General features: G+C 36.0%; 2 protein-coding genes across 2 annotated transcripts in view; one reads left to right on the top strand and one right to left on the bottom strand.

Moving 5' to 3' along the window:
- LOC135728077 (Rieske domain-containing protein) overlaps positions 1–1,421 on the top strand; it is a 63,424-nt gene extending 62,003 nt beyond the window's left edge. The window contains exon 3 of the mRNA XM_065246158.2: positions 1,078–1,421. Within this exon, the coding sequence (XP_065102230.1) occupies positions 1,078–1,197 (120 nt within the window). The 3' untranslated portion in view covers positions 1,198–1,421. The remainder of the gene's footprint in view (positions 1–1,077) is intronic.
- yjefn3 (YjeF N-terminal domain containing 3) overlaps positions 1–11,713 on the bottom strand; it is a 68,180-nt gene that overhangs the window by 34,045 nt on the left and 22,422 nt on the right. The window lies entirely within an intron of this gene.

The following is an 11,713-nucleotide window of genomic DNA, read 5'->3' as shown; positions in this document are numbered from 1 at the left end:
CTCCAGAGTAAACTGTTATAGCAATTTGACTGTCTTATACGTACACAATGACTTGTCATACTGATGGCACTGACATGTTGATTGACACATTTACTTTTGAGACATAAACAACAGTAAATGCACTTACTGTTTTACAAATGTCGAGGATGATTGGAGAAATTATTGAGATTTTTTTTTTGTCAGAACTGATGAACTCTGATCACTGGCATCAGATGTCCCACCACATGCAGTACTGCAGCATTCTGGCATTTACAGTCTCCAATAGAGCTCAACTGCTCTCAAGCCGAGTTTGCCGGAGGAGATTTCCTGACATACTGTGACACAGTGATATTTGTAAAGTTCAGCCCGGTCTAATGCTTTTGATACTTCCTTTCCCAACCACCTGTTCAGGGATTTCAAGAGAAGTCCCAAGAAGCACTTATCCTAAACAAGCCAGGCACCAAATATAATACTGACTCCTCGAATATCTGTGCTGAAAATTTGACAATATCTAGGAGGCTAGAAATAAATTGCATTCACAGTACATTTGCTAGACATTACATCATGAAATGTGTGCCTGGGAATTGAACATATATTGTTGATACTTTTAACATAATAAGCTACAGGAAACAACCAACGTAAGCTGAATATTTACACACATGTACATTTATACATTTTGGCATTCAATCCATACATTTTTTTAAGTATGTGTGTTCTCTGATATCGACCCTATGACCTTTGCATTGCTAACTCGAAGCTCTACCAGTTTAGCTACAGTAAAGTAAATTAATAAAATTTTCCACATTTTTTTTGTCAACCTACAGACAAAGCATTAACAGAACAATATGACAACCATAAGAATTAATTTCTGAGGTGGGCAGACTGCAATGTGCAAATCTCACCACAAGGGGACAGCGTGACCTCATTGCACCCGGATCATGTGATAGATTTTACTGCCTTGTGTTATTATTAGGTCATATATATTTAAGCACATGTCTGTGAATAGATCTGTAGTTACAAAGGCAAATGAAAACAATTTTGCCTAAGCATCTGATATTCCACCGGGCTTCATCTAATTGTTGTTGATAACTCTTTCAGCAAACGCTCACACGGATGAAGAGCCAAATGAACAACAGTATCATCCCACAGGTTTCACCGGCCCCCGTCCCAAGAGTCTCTGTAATTTCCCCACGAGGAGTCACTCTATACGTCAGCTGATTAACTGTAATAACAATTTGGCTAATGAGGTTGTTTACCTCCAACCCACGGATGCTGAAACCTATTTGCAAAGATGTATGCATGCTCGAAGACTTCAAAACAACCCTGAGTCCCGAAGGATGGATAACCGTTGGAAATAGAAGTGAATTGCATCAATTTGTTTTACTCTGTAAAAAAAGTTTCTCTTAAAGGGACCGTTCATCAAAAAATTCGCCCTCCTGTCTTTGTAAAACTTTGGGTACCAAAATAAAGAAAATCCCTTTTAACATTTCCCCGTTTCTCTCTGTATTCTGAATCACTGTAATTACTTCAGTGCATCACATGACAGCCAAATAAGCACCTCTCCAGTTAAACCAGTAGGCTTATTTTTGTGACAAAAATCCGGTCCACGATCCTTGTAAGTACTGATTTGAGAAAGGAAATAAGTGGGTGAAAACAGTATATAAAGAATGTAATGAGACTGCATTGATATCACAATAATAAAAAAAACTAAACCTCATTCCTTGCTTCTCTGGGTTCGCAACAGCTCGACTCGACTGCTGGATACGAGAGAGAAAGGCTTTAAACGGGGGATGGGTTGGTAGCCTTTGTGTCGCGCCTGACATCTGCTAATTTATTCGGTACAAAATCGCTTTCACGCATTGTCACATGCATTCTTGAATGTCAGCTGATGGATACGGGGTCTGCTGTGAACACCAGCACAAGCATTTGCTTGCATTTAACGTTGCATTTGATAAGGGTGGAAGTAGAAAAATTGCTTTTAAAGGTCATTGTGCAAAAGTGGAAACATTTCAAACTGGAAATAAAGTTGCGCTTAATTAAAGCCAAATGGATTTAGTAATAGTATTGACAGTTATGGTCTATTTGACAAACTTGATTGTTAACTTGATGTTTGTGACAGAGCGAGGTAAAAAAAAACTTAAGCCAATTCAAATTAAAGTGTTTTTATGTTTGGGTCAGTGACAAAAACTGTTTGGCAAGATGCGAAATTAAAAAATAATTTTAAAAAACTTGATTTAAAAGCACACATCAGGTTTATTTCAATGCATATAGTGTAGTATGTTAATGTTTTGCAATAAAAAAAATTATTTACACCATTTTTCTGAAAGTTAAACTGAATGGACCTGAAAATGTCAAATGATGTAACCGCCAATTGCGCCAAAGAATGAGAAATATTAAATATTTTATTCACCTTGATGGCATGTAAGCGTAATAATCATCAAAAAATATAATAATTTTAAAATATAATTTTATTAGTTATTTCTTAATGTAAATTTTAATGCATTTTTGTATATTTGTCCTGGCATATGCTGAAAACAGCTCTGTTTTCTAAATAATCTTTGACAAATTATGTAAAAATGGATGAAACAAAAATCATATTACACCAAACTAGATGATTATACTTTATTCCACATTTTTTATGAATATATTTATATTTTAATAAAAAAAAATTAGTTAAACCAATTGACAGACCGGTTACGCCACATTTACATTTTTGCAATTATCACCCAAATATTATTTCAAAATTAAATAAAACTAGAAATTTTAGACACTAAACTAGATGATTATATTTTATTCCACATTTTTTATGAATTTATTTATATTCTAATAAAAAAAATACTAATTGCACCAATTGACAGACCGGTTACACCACATTGACATTTTTGCAACTATCCCGCCAAATATTATTTCAAAATGAAATGAAACCAGAAATTTTAGACACTTAACTAGATGATTACATTTTATTTCACATTTTTTATGAATATATTTATATTTTCATTTAAAAAAATATATTAGTTACACAAATTGACAGACCGGTTACGCTACATTGACATTTTTGCAATTATCCCCCAAATATTATTTCAAAATGAAATAAAACCAGAAATTTTAGACACTAAACTAGATGATTATATTTTATTCCATGTTTTTAATAAATGAATTTATATTTTAATTTAAAAAATACTAATTGCACCAATTGACAGAACGGTTACACCACATTGTCATTTTTGCAACCATCCCGCCAAATATTATTTCAAAATGAAATAAAACCAGAAACTAGATGATTACATTTTATTTCACATTTTTAATGAATATATTTATATTTTCATTTAAAAAAATATATTAGTTACACAAATTGACAGACCGGTTAGACCACATTGACATTTTTGCAATTATTCCCCAAATATTCTTTCAAAATGAAATAAAACCAGAAATTTTAGACTCTAAACTAAATGATTATATTTTATTTCACATTTTTTATGAATATATTTATATTTTCATTAAAAAAATACTACTTACACCAATTGACACAGACCGGTTACACCACATTGACATTTTTGCAATTATCCCCCAAATATTCTTTCAAAATGAAATAAAACCAGAAATTTTAGACTCTAAACTAGATGATTATATTTTATTTCACATTTTTTTATGAATATATTTATATTTTCATTAAAAAAATACTACTTACACCAATTGACACAGACCGGTTACACCACATGACAATTTTGCAATTATCCCCCAAATATTCTTTCAAAATGAAATAAAACCAGAAAATTTAGACTCTAAACTAGATGATTCTATTTTATTCCACATTTTTTATGAATATATTTATATTTTCATTAAAAAAAATACTAGTTACACCAATTGACACAGACTGGTTACACCACATTGACATTTTTGCAATTATCCCCCAAATATTCTTTCAAAATGAAATAAAACCAGAAATTTTATACTTGGTCCTCAAAAAAGAGAATGTATTTTTAACCATTTTTTATTTAATTGTACCATACAGACACAAAATAATTAACATCATGCCATTGAACCATTTATGTAAATAATAATAATGTTACTTAAAGAATTAAAATGATTGACAGATGTTTTAAAGTAAATAATACAACACTATAAAAAGTTGGGTTAAAACAACCCAACATCCCAATGATGTGTTTTGTCCAATATTTACCCAGCATGGGTTAAAGGGGACATATCATGAAAATCTGACTTTTTTCATGTTTAAGTGCTAAAATTGGGTCCCCAGTGTAGAAAATGTGAAAAAGATCAACTGAGTTATTTAGTTTTGGCAAACCATTCTCTGCGAACGTAAAAAAATGCTCATTGAAATTTACATCCCCTTGTGATGTCAGAAAGGGATAATACCGCCCCTTAAACTAGTGCAGAGATCAGCTCATTTGCATTTAAAGGACACACCCAAAAACGGCACATTTTTGCTCACACCTACAAAGTGGAAATTTTAACATGTTATAATAAATTATCTATGAGGTATTTTAAGCTAAAACTTCACATATTTTCTCTGGGGACACCAAAGATTTATTTAACATCTTAAAAAAGTCTCGTGAAATGTCCCCTTTAAAATAATCCAGCACTTTTTATGCATTTGTTATGTACTTTGTTATGTCTCTACTAACCTGCATAACGCAGCAGTAATAGACTGATTCGCTTAATTGCAAAGGGGATGGGTTCGAACACACTTTGATCAAATATATAGCTTGTAACGCATCGTAAGTCACTTTAGATGAAAGTGCCTGCCAAATGCAACATGCATATTTTAATAGAATATGAATTATACAATTATATAATCTATTACAATTAAAAAGTATTTAAAAGCATTTAGGTTTCCTCTTACATATGATGCGATCGGGAGGAAAGACTCAGCTAACATTATTTAATGATGCTGGAGTTCCTGAAGATGAACTATCACGTTACACTTCAAGCAATTATAAACGTCTAAAAGGGGACGACGCTCAAACCCTTGCTGGCTGATAATGAGCGTCTCGGGTTCCTGCTTGGTAATGACATAAAAGATTCGAGCAAAGGAACGGTCATATGGGCCTTTGGAGATTTCGTACAAAACGTATCGATGAAAACACTTACATTTTTCACCGGATACATTTTTAATCAAGCAGTGTCAACGAACAATGGAAAAATGAAAAGAGTAAATTCAAAGAGGGTTCAGTCTGGCCTTCTATATAGTGACTGGTGATGACACCTGCTATAATTCATGGAGTCAGCAGACACATTGGTTGCAAAAGTAATTTTATTGCCAAAGAACAGCAGTGGGCTGCATGTTGGACTGAGCTGAACTTGGCAGCGAATAGCCAGGCCTGCCTGACATATGTTTAGATAGAGATGAAACATATATCGAACGTGACGCTCTCATTCGAAGATTAACTCTGCTTTTGACATTATTTGGCCAGAGGAGTGATATTTTACGATGACGGGACACATTAAAGGGGCAGGTTATTAACATCTGCAGGGATATGGAGTTCCTGAGCCTGTCCATGTACAATAAACTATGTATTAAAGTGATAAATGAATGCTTTTTACACTGAATTTTATGAATTGGTATTCTTCCACTTTTTATTAAAGAGACCGTATTGCTTTAAAGGGATAGTTCACCCCCCCCAAAAAAATACAATTCTGTCATTATTTATTCAAACTTGCATAAATGTCTTTGTTCTGGTGAACATGAAGAAAGATATTTTGAGGAATTTTTGTAAACAAACCAGTCAGAGGCTCCAATGACTTCAATAGTATTATGGCGGTTTTCCATTGCATAGTACCCCACAGTTTAGTTTAGTTTGGGTCAGGTCAGCTCACCTCACTTTGGCGTGGTTAGCTTTTCCATTGAGTTAAGTATCACTTCGGAGTGGGAGGGATTATAGGCGTGTCGTTATATTTGCGCTGCCTACTTCTGTGACACATACAAGTGACAGCGTTTTTGTACATTCCCATACATTTATTTATTTCTCAGTCTGCCACATAATTAAAATTGACCACCACAAACAGATGTTTGCATATTGCGTTTATAACTACCTCTATTTCACATGACAGTTTCTGTTCAAACACCTGTGGCGTAAGCCGACGGTGCTCTGCTGAGCCTCATTGAAGTTGCATTTAAACATATATAATGCTGACGTGCTCATCGCGAATGTTCCGCCACAAACTGCAAGTCTGGAAAAAACTGTTATGGTGTCCCTGATTCTTAACATGTGGATGTTTTTCATCGCTAAACGGGAGTTTGGGAACTTATAGCAGAGCACAGATGACAACATGTTTGCTCGAGACAGCGCAAGCTAGCACGAAGGTAAAGCTAATCTTTACAATATAGCGATGACGCTGGTAGTGACGTTTCTCTCAGACCAATCAGTAATCTACAGTGTTTTCGCGTCACATTTGGTATCAGCTCGGGTCGCTTGGAACCCCGACCGAGGTGGTATGAAAAAAAGTATTTATGGAAAAATGGAAAAGCTCCCAAAAGTAAGCTGACCCGACCCAAACCAAACCAAACCATGGGGTACTATGCAATGGAAAAGCGCCATTATTTCTTTATAATGGAAGTCAATGGGGCCTATGATTGTAATCAAGCCAATAAGAGGCCCCATTGACTTCCATAGTATTATTTTTTCCTGTAATGGAAATCAATGGGGCCTCTGTTTGTAACCAAACCAATCAGAGGCCCCATTGACTTCCATATTATTATTTTTTATAATGGAAGTCAATTGGGCCTCTGATTGTAACCAATCAGGAAGTCAATTGGGCCTCTGATTGTAACCAATCAGAGGGCCCATTGACTTCCATAGTATTAATTTTCTTTTATAATGGAAGTCAATGGGGCCTCTGATTGTAACCAATCCAATCAGAGGCCCCATTGACTTCCATAGTATTAATTTTTCCTATAATGGAAGTCAATGGGGCCTCTGATCGGTTTGGTAACAAACATTCCTCAAAATATCTTCATTTGTATTTATCAGAACAAAGAAATGTATAGTGAACTTTCCCTTTAACATCACCCCTGATAGAGCTGAATGAGTTACATTTTACTTAGAGATCGCATTTTTAACTATTTGTGACCCTGTCTGTGAAATCCAGGATTCTCAATCTAATGTGAGAGGACCATCAAGTTTTTCATTGATTTCAATCTTTAAAGGACAAGTTCGGTATTTTAGACTTAAAGCCCTGTTTTCAGATTGTTTATGGTGAAATAGAATGGTTTTGACTGAAATTTCGACATTTTCGGCTGCCCTGAGAATTTTCGCGTGTTTGTGTTTCAGCTCAGACCTCTACAATGGGTTTAATGGTGCACTGGAACAATCCTTCCTAAAATGCATTAAACTTTCGTTTACAAAGACGTGAAACTCACCGAGTGGTCAGGGGTGTTCACTGGTATGCTCACACAAAAATCGCTCCAAAAGACGCATTCCAACAGGTTTTATCGTAGTTTTTACCAACTCCATTGACATGTATTAGATGTGCTGTGAGGTACGGTATTACTCCGCGCCGGGAACTTTGTTTCTATTCTTGCAATTGGCAAAGGCGGATTAGCGCCACCACCTGGGCTGGAGTGTTTATTATTCAAGCTCTAAGCGGAAGAATGTACGGGTGTGAGGCGTTTGGAAAAATAGGTCCACAAGTTAACAACGAATGCTAAAACAGCTGTTGGAAAGCATCTTTTGGAGCGATTTTTGTGTGAGCATACCAGTGAACACCCCTGACCACTCGGTGAGTTTCACGTCTTTGTAAACGAAAGTTTAATGCATTTTAGGAAGTATTGTTCCAGTGCACCATTAAACCCATTGTAGAGGTCTGAGCTAAAACACAAACACGCGAAAATTCTCAGGGCAGCCGAAAATGTCGAAATTTCAGTCAAAACCATTCTATTTCACCATAAACAATCTGAAAACAGGGCTTTAAGTCTAAAATACTGAACTTGTCCTTTAACATGACCTTACTCAGTCAATATTAACTCTTTCCCTGCTAGCATTTTTTTTAAAGTTGCCAGTCAGCGTCAGTGTGATATTCACAAAAGTTTAATGGCTTCAAGAAAATGTTCTTCTTCAAATATTTTAATGTATATAAACATACAATATACAAATAAAAGAACATACCCTTGCTTTCAAACATACAAAAAAGTTTCATCCTACCTTTATTTGTTTTCTTTTTATCACCTCTCAAATATGGGTAGGTTTATTCAAAAATAAAAAAAATCTTAATTGCGTTTTTATGAAGGACTTTTGATAGAGATCAGATTCAGGGCGATGATCGAAACATACACGGAGCTGGAGATGTTTGCCCTAAGGGGATACTTCCGGGTTTTATAAGTTGGGTAAGAGCAGAAATACGGATTGCCGGAAAAACTCGTAATTGGCAGTAAAGCGTTTTCTATTAATTGACGAGTTAACTCGTCAATGGCGGGGAAAGAGTTAAAGATACCAATATGATATTTTCACAGAATGTTATTTACATTATAGCTGGGTTTTCACAAGCATGGTCCTATTTGCACCCCTTCCCTTTTTGGGCAATGGCATCAACCCAGCCGTAAAGCTCACCATCCAATGACGCTCATCTGTCTGTATGTCTATTCAGTAGCAGAGCTTAAAACCGCATAAAAGCAAGAATCTATACTTTAATGTCCCAGAGAGGATAATCCTATGCCCGTTTCTAATGCACCGGATGGGAAAATCAATAAACAGTTCACGGGCATCGTTTCAAATCCTTTCCCTGACCCATAAACTCCTCTCTGCAACACTTTAGATGGGCTTGTTAACTCAATTTGAAAAGCTATCGCTGAAGGAGCTCAGCCTTCCCCTGCAAATGACAATTAAACATCAGCTGATAGATTTTTGGAGTCCTGCACTTATGAGAACCTGGCGGAGCGTGAGCACAATATGGACTTCTTCAAAACAGGCCTGTTTCGCAGTCAGTCAACTCCGGGACGGATGCCCGTCTCCATGGCAGCGTTTAAATGACACGAGGACTCTGATGGAGAACTTCATTTAGAGTCCAACTTTCAGCTCGACATCCATGCGCAATAAAACACGAGCTCCCTTATGCACCTGATATTGAAAGCTTTGTCAGGGGAGACGATCCGACCATTTAGTTTAAACTGGTTTCTCTAACAGTGCGAGCTTGCCAGAGATGGAGAAAGCAGAAAATGTGATTAGCAACCACAATGCATGCCTTAAATCCATTCGAAGACGTGGCAAGGTAGCTTTTTTGACAGTCATGTGCTTATGTAATTATGAATTATGCCAATTGGAGGGTTTTTGGGTGAGTGTGCCAAGCTAGATGTAGCTAGAGGACTGCATGAGACTTTGCAAGTACAGGAAACCATGGTAACAGAGAGAGAGTCAGGTCGCCGAGCTGACTGTGCCTGCAGACAGGTTGAACGATGTAGGGATGAGAGCGAGAAAAACAGATAATGGGTGAGCAGGTACAACTCCGTCTCAACTTAGTGTTCGGCTATTAAAATGCCCTGTGATTATTTCATATGAGCATTTACAGGCTAATTTAAGGTTGACAGGGAATAATGCGACAACTATGTGTTTGCCATCTTTAATGGTCAAGGACTGTGGTTTTATTTATAGTTCCCAATATAACAGCTTTATAGAGATCTGGGAATCCAGGATCATCCAGGAATGAATATTATTTTATCATTTATTTACTCTCAATGCATTCCAAGCCTGTATGATTTTGAAAACACAAAAAGAGATTTAGCAGAATGGTTTCCATATAATGAAAGTAAATGGAATCGACAGGCAGCCGTGGTAATCCTTCACTTTATATTATATGGAAAAGTACAGGAATATGGAAAATTCTGCAACTGTTAATGTGTTTACCAGAAAAGGCAAATCACAAGGGTAAATAATGACTGTATTAAATAAATAAATAATTACCAAATTCAATCCAACTTCGCCGTTAAGGTGTTACTACAAAGTTGGAATCAGATATTAAAATGTAATCCAGTTGGAGGCAATAATTTAATACAAATGTTGATGCAGGCACAACAAATTCATATAGGATGATTCATCTAAACTGTTTACAGGGAGAGTAACAGTCTCTACAGCTAAACAATTACGTACCATATTGTCATTATCAAGATCTCGTTTTATTTATATTTTAATTGGATATGGAGCGAAATACACACCGTCAGAAAAAAATGGTTAAAATATGTTCCCCAGCTGTCCCTAGGGCGGTACCTTTTTAAAAAGTACAGCTTCTTTGGACCTACAGTGTTCATATTAGTACTGTCGAGGTGCATATCCATACCAAATGTTTACATACCTAATGGTACATATTAAGACCTTTTTAAAGGGTACTGTCCCAGTGACACCTGGGGTACATATTTTGACGAATTTTTCTAACAGTCCAATTTTGTGCAAAAGTCTTACTGTGCGTTCACACCAGACGCGTAGTTGAATGCTTGAACATTTTGAGTTTACTTAGGGTGACCATACGTGCCATTCTTCCCAGATGCATCCCGTCCAGGATTTTGTGTTCGTCTTCCAGAAGTCGTATTTGTCGACCGCATACGTCATAGAGGATTATTATTATTATAACAGAAAAGCAACTGTTACATTTTAAGGTAAGAATGAAACTACGATTGTATATCTTATGTTTTTAACTGAATGGCGTATGCGGTCAACAAATACGACTTCCGGAAGACGCACCGAAATCCTGGACGGGATGCGTCCGGGAAGAATGGCACGTATGTTTGTAATGTCCCCCTAGTTTACTCGCTTCATTTGCGCGTGAAATTCTAGTCATTCAAGACATTCAAGCGGAAATTCGCGTATATCAGATGTGGTTGTCAAAGTTCAGATTTTTAACCCTTATGTGTTGTTGGGGCCATTTTTGGCCATTTTTGCAATTTTTTTGTCTTAATTTGGCCACAACTTTCTCTGTGTTTCAGCAAATGGAATGATTTTTGGTGACAAATCTTATATTTACACATATTTTAAGAAAATGCTTTGAAATTTTTCAAAAACTTAACAATATACCGTGGGCAAATTTACTACCCTTACGTGTTGTTAGCGGCCAAAAAAGGCCACTAAATTAAACTGCTGTAAAAATTTATCGGATGAAATTTTTTTCACATTTTTTTGCATAAATCTGTTAATCAACCTCAGTACTGATCAAAACTACCAAATGTTTGCAAAAATTCCATGATTTTAACTCTTTCATTGCCAAGTTTATAAGTAGTGTCACTGATTTGGGGAAAAAAAACACACAAAATGACAGATTTTCAATATAAAACGTGACTGTGGACTGGATTTTCTTTTACCTTTTTTACAGTCTTGGGCATGCCAAAGATTGGTAAAAACATTGGCTTTGATGCATTTTTAGTTTTTGTGCAGCATCAGATTAAATTTTTTTCTCCCTCATTTATTGTTTGTGGCCATTTTTTCCCCATTGACTTCCATTATAACAACATTTTTTGATTGCTGAGCCATGACACCTTATTACCATGCATTCTTGATTCTTTGTGCCTTTTCCTTTTGCAAAGAGGTAAAATTTGTCATTTTTACTGTTGATCACCATGTGGCACCATTAACCCTTTAGTAGCCTGTGCAAAAAAACAGAGCATAAATTCTGGTCTGTACATTGAGTTATATGGACTATAAAACCATTGTGTGTGTACGAGTGTGTGTGTACGAGTGTGTGTGTGTACGAGTGTGTGTGTGTACGAGTGTGTGTGTGGGGGGGGGGGGGGGTAGTG

Source organism: Paramisgurnus dabryanus, chromosome 24, assembly GCF_030506205.2.
Source record: "Paramisgurnus dabryanus chromosome 24, PD_genome_1.1, whole genome shotgun sequence".
Taxonomy (NCBI): domain Eukaryota; kingdom Metazoa; phylum Chordata; class Actinopteri; order Cypriniformes; family Cobitidae; genus Paramisgurnus; species Paramisgurnus dabryanus.
This window is presented reverse-complemented; position numbering and strand designations above follow the sequence as displayed.